Source organism: Girardinichthys multiradiatus, chromosome 4 (assembly GCF_021462225.1).
Source record: "Girardinichthys multiradiatus isolate DD_20200921_A chromosome 4, DD_fGirMul_XY1, whole genome shotgun sequence".
Lineage (NCBI taxonomy): Eukaryota > Metazoa > Chordata > Actinopteri > Cyprinodontiformes > Goodeidae > Girardinichthys > Girardinichthys multiradiatus.
The window spans coordinates 5,460,022-5,486,862 of record NC_061797.1 but is presented as its reverse complement, the minus strand read 5'-3'; the positions used below and the strand labels follow the sequence as shown (position 1 = coordinate 5,486,862).

The window sequence follows — 26,841 nt, the reverse complement described above, 5'->3', positions numbered from 1 at the left end:
CCAAAGGAAAGATAAATAGATAGGAATAATCTATGCTTTTGTGAGTGGGAGTTGAGATCTCAAGAAAGAAAGAATTTGCACATAAAGTTTTGACAGTTTTTTGTCCGCCAGTAACAGAAAGTTTTGTGTTCTAAAGAAAGACAGACGATATGTCCGGTAAGTCAGATGCTTTGTGCCTCACTGTGATAAACATGAATCTGACTGTAAGGATAAAACTGTTTGTTTCAATACCATGCAAGTATAACGCAAATGTCACAGCAATGACCCCTTCATAACATCACTGTCATTCATTACAATGAAAGAAAGCACTTTACTCACCTCAGTATGCAGCAGAATACTGTAAATTCCACGCCACTGATGCCCATAAATACACGTTTTTTAGAAGAGGAGTGCTTCAAAAGTGATACACACACATTACAGATCTAACCGGACTTGATTTGATGTTACACCAAACCCTTCTTCCTGTTCGGACGAAAATGTGTTTTTCAGTGTGCTACCATGTACAGATAGGAAACAGTCACTCTAATTTTATACTCCCTGACAAAATCAGTGAACCATCCAAATGGTCAGGTTTGGTCATAAGTTATTACATAGACCAGCAAAGGATATACAAGTGACTGGGGTTATAATGATTTGCAAAGAGCTGATACATCCAAAACAGTCGCGGGATGTTTGGTGGTCTGGTGGACTGTGGGGGCCAGATGTGGTGTTGTTGCAGTCTGTGGTTTGCTGAGGGCTGTGCATGGAGTGCATGCAGTCTGTTGGCTGCATGCACTCCAAAGGGGACTCCAAGGGGGACCCTGGGTGCCGCTCTGTGGCATGGCTGGGTGGCTTTGCCTGTTTCGTTGGGTAATATCACCCAGCAGACAATGTCTCTTTGATTCTGTCCCTCATCTAAACACCAATTGTAGGGGTCCCATGGACTTGTAACATGGAACCTTCAGTGTATCACACAGCCAACTCTGGTAACCATTAGTTTTAATATTCTAATCATTGCAACAAACTGTAAGCAACTTATTACCACATGCAGTTTTTTTTTTCATTTTGAGTACTCTGGACGCCTGGATGCCTGATCAATAAGAGAGGAGTGGGTTACATACATATAGTTACCGAATGTCAATATAAGTATAAGGTTTGCAACATATTCCTTCTCTTTAACAGGTGACTGTGGCTCAGTAGGAAGAGTAGTTGTCTTGCAATCGGAAGGTTGTGGGTTTGATTCCAGCTTCCTCCTGCTGTATGTCAGCAAGGCACTTAACCTCAAGTTGCCTACTGATCTGTATGTGTGAATGTGTGAGTGTTAGTGAGTGCGATTGGGTGAATGTGGCTCTAGTGTAAAGTGCTTTGAGCGGTCTGTATGACTGGAAAGGTGCTATATAAAATTCAGTCCATTTACCATTTAATTCTCTAGGCTGGATTACGTTCTTTTGTTTATTTAAGGATTGTCATCAGTATTTGGACAAAAACAGATAGGTGATTAAAATGGAAAATAGATATTTTTATTAATTTATTTTCATCTAGCACAAGTAATTATAACCAAGCCAACGACATGTGCTACTGAAGAAGCTCGACAAAGATCAGACAGCACAGTCATAACGGAGTGGATTATTTTTAGGATCACAGCAATGGTAGAAGTGACCTTTCATTCTGATGCCTGGACAAAAAGTAGTAAATCACAGACGATGACAACAAACACTGCTCTTTATTGTCAAAACCAGCTGTTATAAAAAGGTACTGGTTTAAGAGCTCAATTAGCCGAAGGACTGTAATAAAATGTGTACATAAAGAAGACTATTTTCTAATAAAAGATTAACTGCACAAACATCCCCACAGAAAAGCAAACTGCCGGCACAAATAGTTTGCTGTTTTCTCAAATATGCGTACATCATCTGGATTTTATAAGATGGGGTTTACTGTGGGAAAAAATAAGTAATACACCCATATTTTACACAGTGAGACCTGTCCTACAGTTGAATTCTAAATTTATAAAATTATCAAAATCAAAAACAGAAGAGGATTTTAGTATAGTATAGTATAATATATATACCAGTTGCTGAATTTGTATGCTTATTAGGCTTCTGCTAATTCACAGCATTACTTTGTTCTTTACTGTCCTTTTTCCTCCATCTCTCCCCTGTATACATTGCATTTTCTCCTGTTGTTTGTATGTGACTTCAAGAATGACTTGCACATTTCAAAAAGGTTTGTTTGCTCAAGGAAAACTTGGAGGCTTTTTTTTGTGGAGGAGGGCCAAACTGACTGCTACGTTGGCTGGCTGAGTAAGTGGGACACACGGAATGTGGTGTGCATTGAGACGAAGGGAAGCTGATAAGTTGTTAGCTGGGCACAGCTTAAAGCTTAGAAACTGCTTTCTGCGGCTTTCTCCCTTTAATAAAAAAATTATATATATATATATATATATATTGTGTGTGCTGTTGCAAGTGTATTTTTAGCAACCCCTACAGATGATTTTGTGTATAGCCTTCGTGGCAATAATGAAACAAGGAGTGAAAAAAGATGCTAGTAATAGCTGGGTAATGGCTGTGAGCCATTCAGACAACCAAGACAACACCTCCCTGATAACAGACAACAGACTATTAAACGGTTCCACTCTCTCAAACATAACCTAGAGAAGAAACCAGAGATGAGCCTACACTTCTTCTCCTTCATGGAAAAAATATTTGAGAATGGGCATGCTGAAGTTGCTCCTCCTCTCAAGCCAAGGCAGGAATGGTGGTACCTTCCCATTTTTGGGGTTTATCATCCAAAGAAGCCTGGCAACATCCGTGTTGTGTTTGATTCAAGCGCACAGCATCAGGGGGTGTCTCTAAATTATGTTCTGTTGAAGGGATCTGACCTCATCAATCTGCTCCTTGGGTTCTGATGAGGTTTCGCAAAGGAGATGTTGCCATAACTGCAGACATTGAACAAATGTTTCACTCCTTCCTGGTGAGAGAACAGGATTGCAACTTTCTACGGTTCTTTTAGTTTAGGGATAATGACCCTACACAGGAGGTCATCGAGTACTGCATGACGGTACATGTGTTTGGAAACAGCCCCAGTCTGTTCTGTGTGGATGATGCACTTAAGTCCTTTTCCACTGCAAAAACAGAGATCTGTCTGCTGATGGACACACAAGATGTTCTAGCAAACTCTAACCTGAGGCTCCACAAAATTGCTTCTAACAACAAAGAAGTTATGGAAGCTTTTTCTCCTGAATACCGTGCAAATGACCTGAAGGATCTGGATCTAAGCTCAGACATTCTTCCTGAACAGCACAGATTGGGACTAAATAGGAACTTGGAATCTGACACATTTGTGAAAATGCCGTTACAATATCCACATATAGACATCTACTGATGTCCAAATGTATTTGAAAAGGTGTTGTGGTTAATCAAATGGATGAATCGAACCTGAGTGTTAGTGTCTTTGTTTTGGCTAAATTTGGACAAGACATAAAGGCTTTTTTGGCCTAAATGAAGATTGGCAAACCTTAGTCATAAAGAACATCCATGGAAATCTTGTCTTTGGAGGGTAATTTGTTATTTGAACAAAACTATGCAATAACAGAGAACAAACTTCTTTGCTAGAGCTGATAAACGATAGTGCCTTAATGTAAATGTTCTTACATTTACATAATGAATTCCATACACAGTACAAAATCCACTGGATCATAATTTTGGGTTTCTCACTTAAGAACCAAGGTGTCATGTGTCTAAATACAATCAAAAAAGCTAAATGTTGATTAAATATGTTCCTGGTTAAGAGCTTTTTGGTTATTGCTAAATCTGTTGTACTTTCCAGATCGTTCTGCCAGATGAGTATAAAAGAAAGGATGCATGAGAAATGTGGGTCACAAAATGGGCCCTGGCCCACACAATAGAACTAATTTTAACTCCTCTGCATATGGTAAAGGGTTGGGTTACAACTGCTGGACTGGTTCTGTGTGTGGTGGAGGCTAGATGGGTTTGTTGTTGAATTAATATCCTCTACGATAACAGATCTAGTCAAGCTGGCACAAACGGATCCCCACCCTTACCCCCACCAACTTCCCTCTGGTGATATGTTTTGATGTAGGCATGCATTTCAAAACTCTCTTCTTGCTTCTTCATTTTCACCTCAGAAACTTAATCTCTTCATCACAAAGACAGAGATAGTACAGTTTTCTCCAGCTAATAGTCACAGAGCTTTAACAACATACAAGTCCTTCTCAAAATATTAGCATATTGTGATAAAGTTCATTATTTTCCATAATGTCATGATGAAAATTTAACATTCATATATTTTAGATTCATTGCACACTAACTGAAATATTTCAGGGCTTTTATTGTCTTAATACGGATGATTTTGGCATACAGCTCATGAAAACCCAAAATTCCTATCTCACAAAATTAGCATATCATTAAAAGGGTCTCTAAACGAGCTATGAACCTAATCATCTGAATCAACGAGTTAACTCTAAACACCTGCAAAAGATTCCTGAGGTCTTTAAAACTCCCAGCCTGGTTCATCGCTCAAAACCCCAATCATGGGTAAGACTGCCGACCTGACTGCTGTCCAGAAGGCCACTATTGACACCCTCAAGCAAGAGGATAAGACACAGAAAGAAATTTCTGAACAAATAGGCTGTTCCCAGAGTGCTGTATCAAGGCACCTCAGTGGGAAGTCTGTGGGAAGGAAAAAGTGTGGCAGAAAACGCTGCACAACGAGAAGAGGTGACCGGACCCTGAGGAAGATTGTGGAGAAGGGCCGATTCCAGACCTTGGGGGACCTGCGGAAGCAGTGGACTGAGTCTGGAGTAGAAACATCCAGAGCCACCGTGCACAGGCGTGTGCAGGAAATGGGCTACAGGTGCCGCATTCCCCAGGTCAAGCCACTTTTGAACCAGAAACAGCGGCAGAAGTGCCTGACCTGGGCTACAGAGAAGCAGCACTGGACTGTTGCTCAGTGGTCCAAAGTACTTTTTTCGGATGAAAGCAAATTCTGCATGTCATTCGGAAATCAAGGTGCCAGAGTCTGGAGGAAGACTGGGGAGAAGGAAATGCCAAAATGCCAGAAGTCCAGTGTCAAGTACCCACAGTCAGTGATGCTCTGGGGTGCCGTGTCAGCTGCTGGTGCTGGTCCACTGTGTTTTATCAAGGGCAGGGTCAATGCAGCTAGCTATCAGGAGATTTTGGAGCACTTCATGCTTCCATCTGCTGAAAAGCTTTATGGAGATGAACATTTCATTTTTCAGCACAACCTGGCACCTGCTCACAGTGCCAAAACCACTGGTAAATGGTTTACTGACCATGGTATCACTGTGCTCAATTGGCCTGCCAACTCTCCTGACCTGAACCCCATAGAGAATCTGTGGGATATTGTGAAGAGAACGTTGAGAGACTCAAGACCCAACACTCTGGATGAGCTAAAGGCCGCTATCGAAGCATCCTGGGTCTCCATAAGACCTCAGCAGTGCCACAGGCTGATTGCCTCCATGCCACGCCGCATTGAAGCAGTCATTTCTGCAAAAGGATTCCTGACCAAGTATTGAGTGCATAACTGTACATGATTATTTGAAGGTTGACATTTTTTGTATTAAAAACACTTTTCTTTTATTGGTCGGATGAAATATGCTAATTTTGTGAGATAGGAATTTTGGGTTTTCATGAGCTGTATGCCACAATCATCTGTATTAAGACAATAAAAGACCTGAAATATATTTCAGTTAGTGTGCAATGAATCTAAAATATATGAATGTTAAATTTTCATCATGACATTATGGAAAATAATTAACTTTATCACAATATACTAATATTTTGAGAAGGACCTGTACAATCTGGATTTGCAAGGTAGTCTCCAAAATGGCCTCATGAAAACACTGACTTCAACTCTATTCACAATTTGTGAACTTTACTAAAACGTAGAAGGAAACTGAATTTTTTTTAAAGAATTCTACCAATCCTGCCAAGATGAGTGGTTGAACACCCAGAGAGTATTACGCCTAAAATCTGACAGCCACAAAGTCCTGGACAAAAATAACACATACACATATGAGTGGGAAATGCTTTTTACACTCATATTTCATGTTGTTAAACGAGGATTTACACAAAATGAAAAAAGTTTCCCTGCATTGCTGTGGGTTGGGTCAGTTGTACCATCCCCCAACAATCTGGCCAGGTAAGATGAGAGGCTTGCTGACCTGGGCAGTGTCTGAATAAGAAGTCATATTTAACTCAACTTTATAATTTGCTGACAATTGGGTAAGCGGGGGCAGGATCCCCCTGAGCAATGAATGGAACACTATTGGAAAAACAAAAACAACAACTGACTAAGAACGAGGGATTTCTGAATAGTAACATTGCTTTAAATGCACATGGCCCTTCCCTACAATTTCCTGAACATGGGCCAATCATATTACCCTGCCATCAAAGACACAAAGGCAAAGCCTGAGTCAGTTTTTTTTTTTAGATCAGTTAGCATGAGTGGCGGCCAGGTAACGCTTGTCACTTAAGGTGTGAACACTTAAAACTTTGCCATCAAGCCGGTCTGGACCAGGTGTATTTCAGATGTGGTAAGTCACTGTGATTGAGCAAAGCTGTTTCCAATAAATCTTAGATAAAGAACTGTTGCTGCTAAATAATTGTGAAGGGTTTAATAATGGCACATTCTCAGTAATAAGCCAGGAACCCCCAGCGTTGTTGACTTTTAATGTTAAATATTGAAAGAAAAGAAAATAGAACAAAATGATAAAGACCTGTAATGCCCTGGAAACATGAACCTGACAGAACAGGGGAACAGCAGTTTCTTATCAAACAAAATATTGGCTAATCATAGTTCTTATCTCTAAGAATGTACCAGAACATACAGTACAACATTACGGGATGTTAGGAGTGCAGTTGCATAATTTATTGGACCACGTCAATTTTATTGAAACATATTCAGTGATGGACACACTTCACAGATTCACAGTCAGCTGAATCTTATCCACAACATTCTACAGCATGACAGACTGACAACTTATCAAGACAATTCTCAACCTTACTGAGAGTACAGATTATTAACTAAGGTTGGTTCACTGGTAAGACTTTAGATTTTGATTCAGCAAATAACAAATAAAAAAATTCCAAATACACCGAATTAGCTAAATGACAGCAGCTAGACTTAATGACAATACAATAATCAAACAGACCTGGACCGTAGTACTCAGAAAACCCATGGCGGATAACATCAGTTAGCTCAGTACACACACATTTGTTTTGTCCACATGAGCAGAGTACCATCTTCTGTCTGGCTTTGTGGCTTATAACAATGCCAACCCCAAACACCTGGGTGTCCACAGAATATTCAGCTTTGTCAAAATGACTCACTCAGTAACAGCCTGAATACCAATGGCCTTATAAATATTGCTATTACAATTAAAACAACCACTGCAAGACCAGTGCTCGGTATAGATCCCCTCTATATGCCAAAAGTTTACTTTTAAGTCATTTAGGGTTTGGTTCTCCTCTAGAGAAGGGCTGAAAACACAAGATTAAACTGTAGAATTAGAGACTGTACAAGGAAGATAAAGGCATTGGATAAACAAATGAGGAAAAGTGACTCTCCCTTTCTACTACTCTGGCAGCACTCTCTTCTTATTGAAACAAACAGATCCTCTCAACATGCCCATATACTTAGTTCAGACCTCCATTTGTGCAGGCAGTGAGTTTTCACAAATTTCTCCAAACTTCCTTCTGCTCCTGGTGTCAATATGTGTCTTTGAAGAGAGACCATACATCTTGATGTCTGAGCACACCAGTATGGAACAAGGAAAAGTATTTTTTTTTCTATTTCCCCTCCTCACACCAGCTCCTGCACAAAATGTTCTCCCTAGATTGAATCTGATCATCACTGCAGCAAACACAATGGCCCTTAATAGTAGCAGCCATTTGTTTGAGGGATGCCGATTACACCATCATCATAACCCACTTCACTTAGCTCACTCACTACCAGACAGACGGAAGGGATAAAATGGAGAAGGAGGGGGGGAATCTAAGAGGCAGAATAGGAGAAAAGAGTTTGTGGTCTTTTTTAGTAATTTAGAATATTAATATTGCTGCCTTTTCTGTTCCTCTTGGTTTCTTTTTTCTTAATCTATTATTCAATTTGAGATGCTCTAAATCAAATGAACATACGGGCTTGGAAATGTGCGGAGAATATCAATAGGTAAAAGACTGGGAATTAAAAGGAAACCATTTGAAGCTCAGACATAATAATATATGTATATATAGATATAATAATAATAGAAATAGCGTGGCAGCAAGGATAGGCATGTACACACCAAAGTGTAAACATACACTTGCAGGCCATTTTGTGAGGATGCAAATAGGCAAAGGTGAGGCATGTGGAAGTAGCTACTTTGTGTTTGGCAATCTGACACGGGCTTTGGAGCCTCACTGGCTTTTTGATATTACATTGTTTCCTTTAAATCCAGACAAAGGGGATTGCTACAAGTTTGGAGGCTTTGGATGTTCCAGTTGTCTGAATTTCCAGATAAGCTAGTCAGCAACACACAATGAAGGCTCCTTTTATTCATGTGCAGTTTAATTTCACACTCTCTTACATTACGTTAAGTCGAGAGGCAGAGCATCTCATCCCATTTTATTCTTGGGGCGAGTGAAAAATGCCTCCAAACAACTCAACTTGTATTTTTTTTTTTGCCAAAGCTGCCAGCTTCTTTATTCTTAGTCTGCATGGATTTTAAAAAGAAATACACATCAAGCTGAGCTTTATATCCTGGGAGATGTTTAGATGAAAAGAAGGGATGTTTTGCTTTGAATCACAGTCCTTGATAGAAAGTCTTAAATGGTTGTATAAAGTTGAGATTGAAATTGACCAATTCAGAGCCACAAATAATTTATTGTGTTAAGGATTAAAAACTTAAGACCTAATCTTTCGCAACACCTCCCTCAGAGGTACATAAATTCAGGCGTTCAGCAACCTGTACATACAGCTTTGTTTTATGTCCATGGGTGTGTTTAATTTTTCCTCTTTGAAACATACAAATTCAGATATGCACTTAAACAAAACTTCCCAAAGCGTTACAACTGAATTTCAATCCTCTAAAGATTTACAGTAAAAACACAAAGATGCCGATTAGAGAAGTTAAATAGCAGATGTTTATTTCTTTGGCGCTTGGACCCCAGAGGAAGACATGAATACTATGAATGACATGAGCTTGAATGAATGATTTAGGATTAAGATTAGAGATGTCTTTCCCCCCGGGATCTGATACCGGTGATGGAGTGGAGGCCCGATAATAAGGGAGTTGGAAGGAGCTAGGAAGCCAGATGGTGGCGATGGGGTGGTGGAGGGTCGAAGCTCGGCGGGGAGATCCATGGTTGGACGTCCTTAAAAGCGAAGCCTTGAAGGGTGATTGGCTGAGGAGGAATGCAGACTTGACACTGATTGGTTGGAGCGAAGATGCATGATAGAGTCATAGTACGGAGCCGGTGGTGGAGGTGAGTCTTCCAGATTGAATTTTCATCAAAACTCCATTTCATTTTTGGGAAGTTTCTGATGAGGTTACAGTGTGCTTGAACTTATCAGTTTTTTAGCTCTACATCCTAGTTGATTTTTTATTGTTACCCGGACAATTATCATGCCAAAACATTGCAGCAGTACCACTAAAGGCTCGCAAAGTATCACTAGAAATACTGGTACCACAATTTGAGAAGCATGGCTCTCAATATATTGTCTGCATTATAATACAAAACCTTAATGTTGTACTGCACCATCTGTGAATGATGGGGAATACAAACCTTTACACACTCAAATAAAATAAAATAACATTTGAATCTAAACTAAAGTAACATCAGTTATAGAGTATGTTATAGAGGGGTTTAACCCGTACCTTCTATCCCAGCAACCACACTCAGATGTGGGTAGATTTGTTGGTACCCTTCCACAATAAAATATCTTGCAACTTAAGTTTAATAGTATGCATTACCTTATATTCCATATTTAGCACAAATGATATTTTTTAGAAAATTGATTAAACTAGAAATTTCATAAAAGAAACAACAAACCCATTGATCAAAGAGATTTGTGAATGAGGGATGTACCATGGTAGCATGGGTGGATCCGTCATCAGAGTGTGCTGCAGCTTTAAAGCCAAGGTAAGCTGAACTGCAAAGTTATTTAGTTTTTACTGCTGATGCATTTTATGACAAACAGAGCTTTAAGTGTTGCCTCAACTCACTAATCTGTAACACTATAGCATCACATAGCTATAAGGTATTAATAGCTGTAGCCACCAGGATTATTAGTTAACACTTGGAACATTGAAAACATTTAAAACGGTCTGATATACAGATTTGCTTTGCAGGTATGTATGTCCTAAATAACACACCCTGATCAAAGGTGGTTACTTCACTAGCTGAGCTGGGTAGAGTGGCGTCAGGCATAACCTTCAAATTGGTGCATACGGATGCCACATGATGGAGGCTTCTGATATTGTGCAGGTCTTAAGCATAAAATTCACAACAAAGTAAACCGAATTATAAAATTAAATGAATGAAAATATGGCTTTAGCAAAAAGCCGATGGCGCACACCTCAGTGATCTGAAGGATCCCAGTTTTGCTCATCGGGTTTAATATCATTTTTTAACCAACCTAGTTTTAGGGCTGCACTATATATCGTCCTCACAATATCAGCGTGTGCAATATCACCAAGTACTGGAGTGCAATAATTGTTGACTAATATATTCCAGGTGTTATAAACATGCATTTTACACGCCAATGTAATAATAGTGCAGTTGGACAGAAACTCACAGCAGCAGATGCCCCCACCATAAATGACATTGCACATAATGCTAAAGATCACAGAGTGATGGAAGCATAGTTTGGAAAGAGAGGAAAAACGAAAACAGGAATATATCACAACTCATAGCAATATTTACCATTATTATCGTTATCGAAAGATTTTCTAACGTCGTGCAGCCCTACCTAGTTTTTTCTTATTTTTCTTTAGGGGAAAAAAATGAACGCTTGATTTCTGAATAAACCTTTGTGTCTACTTATGTGCTCAATTTGATTCAATGAGCAGAACAGGTACCAACAAATGTCTCTCCATCTGTATTGGGACCAGGTGTAAAAAAACTGCTCAGATTTTTTCACTACCTACCTGAACATTCTCCCTAAAATGTTGCGTGATAATTTTATCCTTCTTTGTTATTTTAGGTTTTTAAAAACTACTGTTTTACTTTACTGAAGTTGTTGTTCATATGTCAAAGCTGCATCTGTTGCAGACCCAGAAAGCTAACAAATATAAAATATGATGGAGAGATATTATAGACCAAACAAGGGAAAAGAGGAAGAATGAGGGAAGAGGAGAAACAGTGGTAATGTTTTCATTAGGTTTGGAATTATCTGAGTCTGTTAATGAACCCCTTAAGGCCTTCTGTGTTGAGTTCAGAGGAAGTGCAGGGGAGAGCAGAGTGAGAGGATTCAGTGAGTGAAGGTGTGTGTCTGTGTGTGGGAGTGGTTGAAAGGATGCATCACACTGATAGCGTGACATGCCTGTATTTAACCTGCAACACGTACATTACCACATTCCAATACCCACTGTGTTTCATCATGGTCACACAACTGTGCAATGATACTTCATGTTGTTGATTGTTTAAGATACATTATTCTATACTCAAGCATGCAGAAACTTGCATTTGAAGCATGTTTGATTTGAAATAAGAAGATTGGTAACAAAACCTATTGCAGAAAAGAGATTTTTGCAACAGTGTGGCTTCTGAGAAAGTCTTGTGAGCAAACTGCAACAGATGGCAGGGCTGGCATCAAACTGCATTTAAGGATAGATGTTTTTGGTTGAATGACAGCATAGTGTTTGGTGTTCATGTGGCCCTGCTGTGTGTTCAAATGTTCAGCTTAACTGATATTGAAAAATGATCTTCCATTTATCAGAGGATCAGAAAGATAACCAGTCAGGATGTAAAACCATTCAACTCCCAAACCAGTTATTCTCTCCAGCTCCTTCAGGGGAATCCCGTCAGCAATTTATAGGTCTCTCTCCTATACTAGGCAGATGATAGAACACAATGATCATGATGTTACAATTTATGGAAAATCAATGGAAGATCGGGCAGAGAATACCGAACAAATAACATGTGGCTAATGGATAGATGTGAGAACTTGGGACCTGGGGTCAAAATAGGGATAGCTGAAAACTTCTGGGTTTACTGGGTTTAGACAACAAATAATAAGGCTCAAGCATTGTATATTAAACATAAACTTCAAAGGGAAGTCACTGACAAACTAAAACAAGACAGTGCTAAATGAACAGGTCAGAAAAAACAGGCAATAAACCAGTCAAAACCACACGGGGGTGGGCTTTTTCATCTAAGATGACTCAACAAAACCTGAACCCTCAAATATATTTCAGTGGTTCTGAAATTTCTTCCAGGCTTCAGGCTCTATGTATGCTCACATTAAATTGAACATTTTCTGCCTCGTTTGACATTTCAACACAAAATACATTAAAACAAACAGGCACTTCACTCACAAAAAAAGCAGGGTGCATCTGTTCAACAATTCAGAATACATGACAGGAAAAACACTTGCTGCAAATAAGACCAGTATTTCTGCTAGGAACTGTTCAGCTAGTAGGTAAAGCTATACATGCCTACGGATTACGGCATCCATTTGTCAACATAGTATCACATACCATAGTCTGCTTGCATTCTGTAGATTTAACTTGCAATATTAAAAACAGGCCCTTGGTCTTCCTCCTTCTCCACTACATGAATTACTTAGTGTGTACAGAGAATTAAAAACACATTGGCTCTAATTTACAACTGATCTGACTTAGTGTTCTCATTCAAAAATCGGTTGCTTTAAAACACAGGAGATCAGCTAAAAATGATTAGTTTCATTATCTTCTTAGACCCTGAAGTGTTATTTCAAAAACCTGGTTGACCATTACTACATTACTTTTACTCTAGGCTTATTACTGATATTGATACAAACTTCTGAATAAATAATTCTTGCATGTCATCAAATGATATTCCTGTTGTACATTAACGACCATTTCTACACTGTAAAAACGTATTTGCTCACTAAACTTGACTCAGTCTAGTTTACTTGTTGCTTTGACTCAGTTAAGTTATGTCAATTATAACTGTCAAGTTCATAACACTTCATCAAGGATTTTGTTACAACTTTAGTTAAGTTGACTAAACTGTCTTTAGCAATTATGTTTAACTAAAATTGGTCAGTTAAGAGAAATAAATGAAATAGTTGCCCCAACTTACTGTGTACGACTTTTTACAACTTTAAATGTTCAATCTTTTTAACAAATGATGGAGTGAGTCTAAATAAGAAACAAAGTTTTATGAACAAGATTTTATTCAAATCTGGTCATTTTTCAAAATAAATGCAAAAATATTGTTTTACAAGTTTCCACTAAAAAACAGAAAATACTTTTCTTTCTAACTTCTTTTGAAAATTGTTTTTCCAATATACTTTTTAATTTTTCTCAAGGACAGTGATGAGAAAAAACAAACCCTCTAACAAGAAGACATAGTTGTATAAATTAACTACTGAAAAGCAAAATCAAATTTGTTCTGAGGTTTTTCTAAGACACACAACCTGTTAAACATTTTTAAAGGTTTTAAATATTTTCATACTTGTTTAAACATATTTTAAGCAAGTAACAAACACAAATAATACACTTGCCATTCACATTGAAAGATGTGCATTTCTGTAACAATGCCTGAGTAAACTAGTGCACTTAATTTCTGTATGACTGTCTGGTTTAAAAATATCGTATTCTACCCAAACCTCTAAGAAATCCTCCAAAGTGAAATGTTTTATGAGAATAACAAATTTAACTGAACTTTTTATACATACTGGTTTGTTTCATTTCAGATGTTTTAGCAAACAGATGCAAATAGACACTACATTAAACAGAGCATCTGAGTTCAATGTTATGGATTTATGAGCATTCAATAATGCCTTATGGGAAACTCCAAGAAACAAGTTACAATAATATTCCTAAGTTGTACAACTTGCCATGCTTACATTTGTATCTTAACTTCAACTCAACCTGAAAGGGAAAGAACGGTTTTCTTCAAAGGACAAAAACACAGCAGTCCTTGGTTCATATGAACAGAGTCACTTCATTTGAAAAGGGTATTTTTTAAGGAATGGACCCTAGCAGAGCACGAGTCGCTTCCAATTCCCAAGAAAAGACGCTGGATTACTTCAAAAGTGTATTTTAGGTCCTTGGGATAGTTCAAGTTCAGTACATACATCAGTCCCATCAGTGTCATAAAAGCGCTGGGTAGATCACATAGGTGACGAATCACAATGTTTGCCTCAAGCACAATGGCAACATCCTGGTAGGAGGACGGAAGTGGTTCACTCACATCTTCCAAGACAAGAAGGATTCCTACCAGCATTCCCTTGATGAGATCATCTTCACAGTCTGTTGGCTTCATGAAAGCCACTAGGGGTCTCTAACTCCGGTCCTTGAAAGCTACTGTTCTGCAAATTTTAAATGTGTCCATGCTCCAACTAACATGAATTAAATGAATGGCTCTTTGACCTTTGCTAGGGATGTATCTAAAAATTGCATGGCAGTAGCGCTTAAAGACTGGAGTTGGGGAACCCTGTCCTAGATGGAAGCATTGCTCTGCAAACTACTTTGTTTTCTAAAAAGGAAACCATAAACACAGAGATATCAAATTAAATAACTTTTAAGCAGAGTTAAATGATATCTCCAACTGTGAACTGAATGGGAATAAATGATATAATTACCCGGGGAATCTTTAAAGCCAAATTTATTAAAAAAGAAATGACTTCAAAGTTTTTATAAAAAACAGGAAAGTTCTAAAAGAAATACTGTACCATTACACTTCATATTCTTATGTGAAGATATTTTGGGTAAATACACAATTCAGGTAATCTACAATTATGATTTTAAAAGACTGACAATCTTTTCTAATAAACTACATGTTTGAATTTGAAACGTTTCTTACCTCACACATCTTTAAGAGCGGGAAAGGTTTCTCTTTCATGCAACATGGTAGACCCAGCAACACCGCTGTTCTTTTTCTTTGGTTTGATGGCTGCAAAAATGAAAGAAAATGTATTCAAATCACCATAACAGGAGATAAATAACCGATTTATCATAACTAGTAACTAAATGCAGGGAAAATATTTCACTAAAAAAAACAAACATTTAGACAGTTTACAATGTAAACAAAGTTACACTTACATCCCTGTCAATACTGTCCAGCAAGGCCATCATTTCCTTGTTTCCATCAAAACGCCTTGACCTATACAGCAGAAGCAGTTTCTGGAGATTTCCATCTAGTCCTTCATAGAATGAATAGAGGTCCACTGACATCAAACGGGTGAATTCCTTGACAATCTTTAGGGAGAATGACAAATATTTAGGACCAAAAACAGAAAACCTTTTTTTTGATAGCAAGAAGTTGTAGGTATGAAGTATAATGTTTTGAAAAATTAAAAACACTGACCTGTCTTTCAGTAAAAAGGGCAGGCCTGAAGGAACACACACAGTCCCCATAGACACAGGGAAGAGAACAATTCCTTGCCTGATTACAATGCTTCAGTTTGTAATGGGTGATTAGTGTGTGCTGTTTTGGTGAGGAGAAACTACAGCACTTGCAGTACCATCTCATTGAAGAGTTACACACCAGACACATCAAAGCAGAGTGGTGCAACCTAAAAGAGACAAAATAATAAAACTGAATTGAATGCACCGATCTCCTTGGCAACCGCTCTGTTTTGGGGGTAAGCGCGCATGCGCTCTTGTGTATCGTATGTGAAATCTGGTCATAAGCGGTGTTTTCGAGCTGTACCGTGTTGTTGTAATTCAGCAAAATAACATGACACGTAACACGAGTTACTCTCCCTTTGCTTTTAACTGGGGTATTTAGCAGCGAGCAGACATACATTAAACGTAGCGGTGCTCGTTTTAAAAGCTGACCGTTAACAAAAGCCTGGAGCTCCCGAGGGAAGAGGCAAAGCAAGAGCATTGAGGCTCCATCATAGCAGAACAGTTCAGAAACTATTTGGAATGAGGGGAAAATAGCAGCGTAACTGGTTCCGGATGACGGCTTCATAGCAGACAGCCGTTCTTCCCTCTTCTTGATACTTCGTGCCGGCGCAGTACCGGACCGTATCGGCTCACTTTCACCCCTGTGCAGCACAGGCCAAAGCAAGCACTGAACGCGAGCACTAAGCGCATTCATGAGAAGCAGAGATCAGAACCGGGCACGCGCCAGAGCCGAGCACATCACAGTGCATTCAGAGCAACAGTTTATCAGAGTTTACCGTGTGTGAGATTTAAACGCACACACCACAAATTTTTGTTTGTTGACATAGATATATGCGCTCACGTTGGTGGCGCAAATATAACACCACAAAGTATTTGAGGAAAACTGTGGGAAAAGTGACGGTGTTGAACCATCTCACAATGATTACAGTTGCAACGTCCTGAGCATTTTATTTATTTTAGAATTTAAACCGTCTTTATGTCATCAGTGGGTCTAAAATACATTTATATTGTAGTTTTATCTGATTTCAATTATATTCGTACCTTTACAGTTTGTATTCTCTATATCCCTCTTGTGTCCAAGTTTTTTTCTGTCTGTCGAAGGCAAGCAGTGCAGCTAGCCGACAGCAGAGCAAGGGGAGAGCGGGAAACAGACAAAAAGCGAGCGGGATAAGAGGGGTTACCATGAAGTAAAGCTCAACGCCACGGGAAAATTACATTTTAATATTTTACTAATATTTTAAAACACTTATTAGATGTCCAGATAAAAAATTACCTACGTTTTTTATTTTTTTGGAAAAGTGCCCAAGCTAGCTAGTTCCCTTAAAAATTAAACATAAATATAGTATGAAATACGGAATTAAAAACATTAGACGACTGTTTAAAACAAAAAGATAGTTAAATCAAACAGTGTTCTCAAATAAATCCTATAAAGTATTGAATTAAAGTCTACTTACTCTGGAAGGATGAGACCCAGCGAGAAAGAAGATGGCGGCGAATCATTCTGAAAATTTTCTGACGAGTGTACCATGTGACCGTTGACGTTACGTAGTAGCGCATGCGTGTTCAGTGGATCACAGCTGGAACTACTTTTCAGTGTGCAGAATGGATTATTTGTAGTTTCTCTCTCTCTTTTTAAGTTGACGTTCTTATAACATATTTTAATCAGTTCAATGAAGTAATGTGTACAGACAACTTGATTAAATAAGCTCAGCTGACAAAAACCCATAATTGTATATTACAGTGTAATTATAATTTGCTATTTGAAACTGGGCAAACAAAAAGGAGGTCATACAAATGTTGCATTCCTCGTGTCAAGCCACTCCGGAACCAGACATGTCAGAACTGGACTGTTCCTCAGTGGTCCAAAGTCCTGCTTTCAGATAAAAATACATTCTGCATTTCATTTGGAAATCAAGGTCCCAGAGTCTGGAGGAAGAATGGAGAGTATCCACATTGGTTTGAAGTCCAGTGTGAATTTTCCACAGTCAGTGATGGTTTGGGATGCCATGTCATCTGCTGGTGTTGGTCCGCTGTCCAGTCAATGCAGCCATCTACCAGGAAATTCTAGAGCACTTCATGCTCCTGGTCTTGATTGACCAGCAAACTCCCCTGTAGCATCAGTCTCCTGCTCTTAGCTGACAGATGTGGCACCCAGTGTGCTCCTTTAGGTTATCTGAACTATAGTCACCATCATCTCCAACCATTCTGCCCGTTATGCTCTGGCCTCTGATGTCAACAACATGTTTTCATCTCTTTTTGTTCTGGGAGAGATGGTTGTGTATGAAAATCCCAGCAGATCAGCATTTTCTGAAATATGCAAGGATGTCTTTCATCAACAATTATGCCAAGTTCAGAACCAGTTAAATCCACTGTCTTCCTCTCTGGTCAGAGAACAGAAACTCACCAAAGTAGTAATAATAATAAAAACATTTACATTACTTCAAACCCTCATTCTGCCCAGCGGGATGTAATATATTTTTTCAGGATTTCCTCTAATGAATTGAAGTCTTTTCCCCACAGAAAGCTGGATTGTTAATTGAAAATTGGCTTGAAATTTGGGGAATAGTGATTTGGTCGGTTTCCTAGCTTAACTAGAGAAAACCAACACACAAATAACACCATGGGAGGCACTTAGGGAGAGCAGAGGAGCTGTGGGGGAAGGAGCTCTTTCAGCTTCAAAGCCAGCTAAAATGTCTTCACCAGGGACCAGGTCCCATGTTAAATGCACAAGTATATTATTAATTGCTGCACCAGCAGGACCTGTTAATAAGAACCCAAAATAGCAGCTTCATTCCTTCTGTTCTTCATTTTTATTCTGCTTTTACATTTTATTCTTATTTTCTACTGCTGATCTTTTAATCTTCTGCTTAGCTTGGCCTTATCCAGTTTAGTCCCATTGTAATATTATGCTGAGTATTTGTTGGACCAACGTGCAGATAAGCACTTGGGAGCAGCATGGTGAGTTGAAGAGCTTTCCTTTTAATAATAATAAGAAGAAATCAAAAACAACTTACACGGGTAAGCTAGACAGTGTAACGGACATGGAGCCAGGCAGCAAACAGGGTAGTTTCCTGGAGGAACCAGTGAGAAACAATGAAAACCAGAGAGGATAAATACTGAGGGAAGTGGAGTATGGACCAATCAACTCAGGAGCAGCTGGTGGAAGGGAGACTGAAGAATACTGAGGGTGTTGGAGCTTGGGAGTATTGTGCACAGCCGGACCACTAGAGGTCACCCTTCTGCAAGCTGTGTGATCTGGTGACAGGTGTTCCTGATCAGAGTCTGATTGTGCAGGCCTTTGGAGGAGTATTTAGGAGTCAGCCACCAGTCCTTTGATGACTGAGTGTTTTGCCCATGTGGTAATCGTCAAGCTTCTAGTATATTTGCCAGATTTTGCTGTGTTGGAGTACTAACCCTGTGCTTTGCTTTCCTGCTTCCTACTAGTGCTCGTGAGGTGTGGACGGATCTCGAACCCCAGACCTTTACCCCTTCGGACTGCATCCTGACTGCTAATAATTCTCCTGGATTCTCAATTCCTGACTGTTGGCTTAGTTTCTGAACGCCTCTAACTTCCTGCCTTTGTGGTTGCAACTCCTCACCTTGGATGATGTTCAACTGGACCACCTTCTTGATTGCCTAACTCTTTGCCCCACCAGTAGACTCACCAGCTCAGCTTTTCCATAAGAAGAAGTAAGCTAGTTTGGACATTTTTAACTATTGGCAGCCTATTCCAATTTAACCAATACCTCTCTCTCATAGAGTATCCTGTGCAACCTGAGTTCCTGCCTGAGATTTCCTGACCGGAGAATCCGGTGTAACCAGAACATGTTCTGTTTAGAAATAAATGATTTACTAACTTTATTTCTCCCGAGGATGGTTTTGCATGTGGGTCAAAACAAATCACTAAAGATATGACAGAGGGAGAATGAGTAATTAACACAAATGAGCAAGAATCCAGTAAAGTAACAAAAGCTAAACAGCAGAATGAATCGAATCTAATAATCCTCAATGAACTGAAATAAAGCAAGAGAAGAACATTACAGTGCAAAGAAGGTAAACAGAACTCAAACTCAAAACCTAACACAGGCAGATTCTGAAACCCACAAGCTTATAGTCACTTCATACTTCTTATCATACGAACCATTCATAGCACCTTCTTTCCTCCATACACTCAACAACTTGCTAAATAGGTTGCACAACCTAACACACTCAAAAAGAATGTTCAAGATGGGATTGTTGCTTCTTGGCTGAAACTCTCTGCTCAGCTAGTGTTGGATTTTCACAATTAGGAAGGTAGGTGAGGAAGATCCAGTTCAGACGTGCACATGTTGTGCAGCAGTACTTGCACTTTTGATAAAAGAAGAATGCAGGGTTTGCTAAGGTTTTCATACTGTATGATAGGCCGGCAGAAAGTGAAGCCTAATTTTGTAGTGTTTAATGTTTTTACAAGTCAAAAAATTAAAGGTTCGATATGCATTTATACACTTCCCTTTAGAGTCAATATTTTATTAGAAAGTTGAGTGGAAGGAAAAAGTGTGGTTGAAAAAGATTTACCGACAAAAGGAATAATGACAACATTGAAAGAACTGTCAGTTGTTCAGGCTTCTGATAAGTATGTTCACTTCTATGCACTCTATACCTGGTTGGGCTGCATTTTGCATAAATTACTGCATCAATGCAATGTGGCCTTGAGGGGACTGTAAAGCAAATCCATTTAAGAATTGGGGGAGCTTCACAAGGACTGGGCTGAGGCTGGAGTCTTTGCATCAAGAGCCACTGTGCACAGACAAATCCTGCACATGGGCTGCAAATGTTGCATTCTTCTTGTCCAGCCACTCCTGAACAAGAGACGTCAGAAGTGTCTTACATGGGCTGAAGAGAAAAAGAACTGGACTGTTGCTCAATGGTCCAAAGTCCTCTTTCAGATAAAAGTAAAGTTTGCATTTCATTTGGAGATCAAGGTCCAAGAGTCTGGAAGAATAGTGGGGAGGCACAGAGTTCACATTGCTTGAAGTCCTGTGTGAAGTTTCCACAGTCAGTGATGGTTTGGGGTGCCTTGTCATCTGCTGGTGTTGGTCCAGTATGTTTTCTGACGTCCAGTCGATGCAGCCATCTACCAGGAAATGTTACATAACTTCATGCTTCCTTCTGTGGACAAGCTTTATGGAGATGCTCACTTCATTTTCCAGAAGGACCTGGAGGCTGCTCTCAAAGAACCTGGGCTTCTGTTACACCTCAACGGTGCCACAGGCGGGGTTGGGCCTACTTTTGGATTTTTATGGGTACATAGAAATAAACATACTTTTCTGTTTAAAATATTCTTTTATTATTGATCTTCACATTTTCTGAGACCCAGAATTTGGAGTTTTCATAGAAATAAAGGCTTGAAATATTTCACTTTATTTGTAATGAATCTATATAATATATGAGTTTCAATTTAAAAAATGCACGACAATGATATTCACATTTTTTGAGATGTATCTGTATGTCAGCCTTGACAAATGCACATTACCACTCAGTTGGTATATAGCAAAGAACTGACAGTTACAATATTGAAGCCTCCGTAATGTTACCATCAACACAGACAGCAGACAGCGTTCATGTTAGGAGAGCCCTGAGCAGGACGCCATCAAATCTACACATAAATTTGCAGACTGGAAGCACTTGGACACACCTAAATGCCACCAAAGCTTATCAGAGAAATTCTTTTTTTTAAGAGTGTGTGCATGTAATACAGCATACTTTCTGTGCGAGCAGTGCTGGCTATAAAGGTGTACCAATGTACTTTAGTCCCTAAAGGGAATCAGGCAATGTGACACTGGCATACTAACTATTCCAGAGTCTCACTTTTTTTAGTGTTGCACAAGTCACTGTTAGCTACCTCTCTTATCTGCAGCCACTATTAAGTTCATGTCTCGTCATTTGCTTGTTAGTTGACAGACTATGCAGGAGAAGCTAATGTAGTGCATCAGGTTGGCACCACAGCCGAGACGAAAGAAATCCTAATTTTATCTGTGAGTAATATTGATAACAATCACACAGGTCTGACGTGTGTGCTTGATCCTTTTGCTTGTCTCTGCATTTGATTAGAGACCTTTCAGGTTTGGATCACGCATTTCATCCAAAAATGGATGGATGGACAGGTAAATGCTCATAAGCTAAACACTAACTGTTACAAATCTCAACTGCAACAGATACAAGAAAGGGGCTCAAATAGCACTTCTATTTTATTGTTTATTGGATAAACAAATGTGTTTTTTTATTCAGCTCTTTTTAACAATTTTTCTAGTGTATTTTTTGATTTCAAAAATATCACATTTCCAAATTTTTTGGTGTTACCACATTTGAGAAAAGATCTGCATACACCTTTTACTAATGTTGACTCGTTTGTGTTCATCCTCCACATATCAGGGCATCGGCAAGTCAAAATCTATCCATATGGTTTTGCCAATATGGAGAGATTAAAGGAAAGCAGTGATGTCATTTAGTCTGGACAACAGGAAGACTGGAAAATGACTAAGGGGCACAAAAGCCTTTTTTCCAATTCAGAAAAGCCCAGTAGTAGTAGTAGTAGTAGTAGTAGTAGTAAAAGGGGAAAAACTTGCATATTTTTATAATTATATTTCCTCTTAAATAAAAGATAAACATTTTTCCATCCATCCATCCATTTTCTATACCAGGTTGGTAACTTATCATTAAATTTGTGCAAGTTTTTTTCTTTGTTTTGCTTTCTTTGATTCATAGGAGGTAGCTTCAGTTGTGAGTCTCTACCTGCCTTTCTTGCAGCTGACTAAAACCAAAAAAACATGAAATATGTTCTCCAGAGTCTTATCAAACTTTTCTGAACTTAGTTTTATATTTATGGTAACATTAGGTCCAAATACTTCATTTTCACGGTTATTAGCTTGCAAATGTGTTTAAAACTTGATCATGTTTAGCCTTTTTCCAGCTGAGATCCCATATACAGCCTTATCTACCATGAGGTTTAAATCCCTTTACAAACAAGCAGCAGCAAAACATCTCCAAAAGCTCTCCTTTTCATAAGCTCTCCTCTCTTTTTCATCCCCATCTATCATTTCCCCACCTTCACCTCCCTCTCTTCCCTCTTTCCTGTCTTTTTTTCTTCTGCTTCTCTTCTTTTCCTAGAGAGGGAAACCTATTTGTCCACTGCAAATGAAATCACTCAATTCTTTGAGAAGGATACTTTGGAGACTGCTGGTAAACCAGCAAAGAGAGAGAAGTATGGGGGGGTGGGGGTACATGTGTCTGTGAAAGACTCCACCTTCCAAATAAGTTCCATTAATCACAAGCTAGAGTCTAATGTAACTAATATTTTACAATTAGAGGAGACAAGATGGAGCTGGGGGCCATTCATCTCCCTTACACCACATGATCATCGATTCATAAGAGCTGAGGAGGGAGAGGGAGAGGGGAGGTCATAGCACACTAGCCCTGAATATAACACGTACTCAGCATTGTGTACACACACACACACACACACACACACAGCTCACCAAGTACTGACCTGCACGCAAGCACAAACCCACCCACATACAGTACATAAGCACAAATGATCAGCAGTAAACAGAAGGACACATGAGAATGAGGGGGCAAGCTGCTACATTAGCATTTACTTGTTCTGTATACTAGGTTCTATTTAAATCCATCGTGGAACTACGGTTTTTGATTTTATTGATTATATATGTAGTTCTTTTTTCCTAAAAGAAAATTCACTACTGTTTTTTTTTTAAATAAATACTTTATTTTCCATTAGAAACTGGTACCAAAATAAATGGAAGCAGCTGATCTGCTGAACAACAGCTCACTATTACAGAAGACTCAGTTATAAATTCTGTGTTTCATCATAAAGTCACATTACATGAGAAGTAATCCTTTTTTGCCACAGGCTGAAGCTGTTCAGATGAATTATGAAGAAAAACAAAATCAAATGCTCAAAATCAACTTAAAAACCAAACACTGCCACAAAACCACTCTTCATAGAGTATGAACTGAGTAGATGTGTATTTTAATTAATAGTCAACCTCTTCATCTAACATCTGTTTTAACCTACAATAAAACCAGATTTAGATGTCAATTATTATTCTGAAGAGGAATTTCTTTGATATTTTCTTAAAACTTTACAAGGCAGCAACTCACTCTATTTAGGCATCTAGACGTGGTAAGGAAGATAGGCTGAGGTTCAAACCAAGTATCAGAGTGAGGAAGGGAGGTGATTTAAGTAGCTTTGAACATGCTTTGGTTGTTGGGGCACACTGTTCTGGCCTGAGTATCTTAGTGGGTCATGTACATTCTGTGGCAGTTTCTGTGAGTTATTGATAAGTGAGCTGATGATAAGTTCCAACCTGAGGAATATGAAAACAGATGGCGCTGAGTACTTCTTAAAGTCTTCAGCTATCTCCCCTGATCTGACATCTTTGAGCTCCACATTATTACTACATCTCTTAAACAGGTTCTCACTTTCACATCTGTAGGGAGACTCATCCCCTTGTGAGATGAGTGTATTTCTCAACAGCCTAATCCCTGCAGATGTAGCTGTTGGTGTCCAGGGAGAAAAGCAGGGGTGAAGGAACACAGCCTTGAGGGGAACCAGTGCTGCAGCTTCACATGCTGCTTCCTGTCAGACAGGAAGTCTATGATCCACCCGGAAATGGAGTTGGGCACATTCAGCTGAGACAGCTTGTGTCATCGCAGAGCAGAGCTAATTATGTTGGAGGTGGTGTTGATGGGCCATAAACATCTTGGTATAGCTGTCTGCAGAGTCAAGATGTTGAACCACAAAGTAAAGTGTAATTTACAGCATCATTTCAAGACCTGCTGGCTTAGTGGGCAAGCGGAAGAAGGTCTATTAGGAGTTTGGTGACATATTTGAGGTGTGACAAGTATGACAGAGCCAGTTAATCTAAGGAGTCTGTAAGCACAGAGGTTAGGGCAATTGGTCAGTCACCATTGAGTTCTTTGATTTGGATAATTGGACTCCACCAAGTTCCGGTGAGGCTGTAAGGCATTTTCTGTGTGGTGACTTTAACTTACAGATTTCACAAACTTTTGGATGCCTCTGCAACTGCCTGTGAAACTTTTAAATTGCTTGAATGTCTGATACCCCCACTCACGCCCTCTGATGCTCATTCTATACAACCAAGCTTCTTGCCAATTGACGTTTTACATATCCATGACTGGTCTGCGCACTCATGCAAAAAATATGGAATCACTACAAATGAGAAGATTTTTGTGAAAAACAAAAAATCTGAAGTTGTCTTTTCTCTAAAAAATGTCAAACTGTCAAAGGTGAGAAGGCACCCACATACAAATGTCATTTGATGTCTAAATGTGATTCGTAAGGAACAAATGGGCCAAACAAGCCTGACTTTCGACATCCATCCCAATAAATAAAAATAAGGACCGACCAACCACAAACAAACTGAAAAAAGATATCGATCTAATTTCAAATCAGTTATTTAATTACACAATGTTTGGGGAAAATTAAAAAATCTTAATTTGGATTCTTTAAACAATTGCATGCACAAATAAGTCTGCTAAATTTGCTAACATGTTTCATAAGTATGTTTAATCCAGAATGTTCAGATGTTAAATGAAATTGTTTTGTTTAATTTTGTGATTTTTTTGGTGTTTTTTGTTTTGTGTTGTTGTTTGTTTTGTTTTTTCTATGAACTGACTTACTGAACATCCTCTAAGAGCAGTTATTCCATTATGTTTTGTCGAATCTTGTAAATTATTCCATTGAGTGCATTACTTGCTTCTTAACTGTTTCTCCTAGTGTATACAAGTGCATTGCTTGTACAACGTATTAATGTCTCTGCAACTTAAAAACTGTTATTTGTACTGATAATTGGGGGAGTAGAAACATCCTTCAAGCTAATTAAATACTAAAATATAGATGCCAAAGTTACAGCTAATTTTAATATATGTTTTTGTTGATTTATTTTTTTTACACTTAATTTCAAGCGTGTGTTTCTGCAGTGCGACAAGCATGTGCCACCGAGCTATCTTGGCGCAAACAACTGGTCTACTGTGCCCTCTAGTGGTCGCAATGCAAGGCTGCACAAACTCAAAGTTTTCTGATGCAAAGCAAGGTTGGGGAAATTAGAGGCAGAAAGCTGGAAGACAGGTTCATCTGCAGGTCACCATCTGCCCAGTGACCAACCAAACGCCAGCAGACAATGATGCAATATGCATGCACAAATATGTTTGGGCAAAAAAAGAAGATTTAGAAATAAAATAAAAAATAGAAGGAGTGATTTGACAGGAGGGGAAGCTAATTTAAGGGCAATTCAGTTCTTACTGAAAATGATTGCATCAACAGCTACATGCAACAGTGGACCGAAACACACACAGGAAGTCACTCGGAGTAAAAGGTGATCAAAAAGATGCGTAATAACTCCCACGTTTCATTAAATATAGAAGCACACATGATAACATTTATTGGCAGTACATAAACATACAGGCAAGTCCACTTTCTTGCAAATACACACACATACACACACACTGTGAGCCAGACCATGTTGAACCATTTTTTTTCTTCAGCACCATGGGTGAGCATGCTTATAGATGTAAACTGGTTGCAGAGTTACTTTCTCCAGATGTGACCTTATTGGAAACAGTCCCACATGCTCACTTATACACATCTAGTTGCAGGTGATCTGTTTTACAATTAGTCAGGCGTTGGCCTCAGGAGCTTCACATGAGTACAGATTGCATTTAGATGCTGCAGCTCAGGTTTCAGACAACACAGGTGGGCCTGGACACAGTCACTTAGTTCTTCCTTTTGAAAAGCACAGGCATCTGGACCACCTTGCTAAACAACATGGTGCAATTATTATTGGTTATCCCCCATCAGTTTTACAGCTGTCAATACCTTTGTGACTCCATTTTCCTTCTCAGAAACAAGGATAAAACTGTGGTTATGATTTTTTTTATTCTTTCTTTCTTTCTGCATCTCCCTTTCATGGCAGAGACTTGATTTAATTTAATTTAATTTAATTTAATTTATTTGTTTATTTTGAACATGGTAGGAAAAAAAGTAAAATACAGTAAGTTGGTCTCCCAACAGCATAAAATCATTCAAACATGTAAAAAAAAAAAACAGAGTTGGTGTGAGAAACAGTAAGAGGCCTGCTCTTTAATTAATGTCCACCAGGTGTCATACTCATTACAATTAGTGTATTTGTACATGACTAGCTGCTAGATAAGCACACACTCACGCACACACACACACACACACACACACTCTTGTTTTGCTGTAT

At 38.9% G+C, this 26,841-nt stretch overlaps 1 protein-coding gene and 1 long non-coding RNA gene across 8 annotated transcripts in view; one reads left to right on the top strand and one right to left on the bottom strand.

Moving 5' to 3' along the window:
* The window catches only part of LOC124866711, a 62,005-nt gene extending 44,842 nt beyond the window's left edge, over positions 1 to 17,163 (bottom strand). For 5 of the 7 annotated variants that reach the window (XR_007037886.1, XR_007037885.1, XR_007037887.1 and 2 more), the window contains exons 1-4: positions 17,014 to 17,163; positions 15,516 to 15,723; positions 15,251 to 15,406; positions 15,012 to 15,101 (exon numbers count right to left, since the gene is read on the bottom strand). Coding sequence is in view for 4 of the 7 variants with exons in the window: in XM_047362618.1 (XP_047218574.1) it covers positions 15,012 to 15,101; positions 15,251 to 15,406; positions 15,516 to 15,723; positions 17,014 to 17,087 (528 nt within the window). In the remaining 3 variants the exon portion in view is untranslated. Of the gene's footprint in view, positions 1 to 13,359; positions 14,685 to 15,011; positions 15,102 to 15,250; positions 15,407 to 15,515; positions 15,724 to 17,013 lie in introns of those variants that run through there. The other 2 variants (XM_047362621.1, XM_047362617.1) reach the window with 2 other exon arrangements.
* Positions 17,164 to 18,794: 1,631 nt separating this feature from the next.
* Positions 18,795 to 19,420, top strand: LOC124866712. The gene is made up of 3 exons (XR_007037888.1): positions 18,795 to 18,918; positions 19,004 to 19,249; positions 19,319 to 19,420. It is a non-coding gene; the product is annotated as an uncharacterized LOC124866712 (long non-coding RNA).
* Positions 19,421 to 26,841: the final 7,421 nt, after the last annotated feature.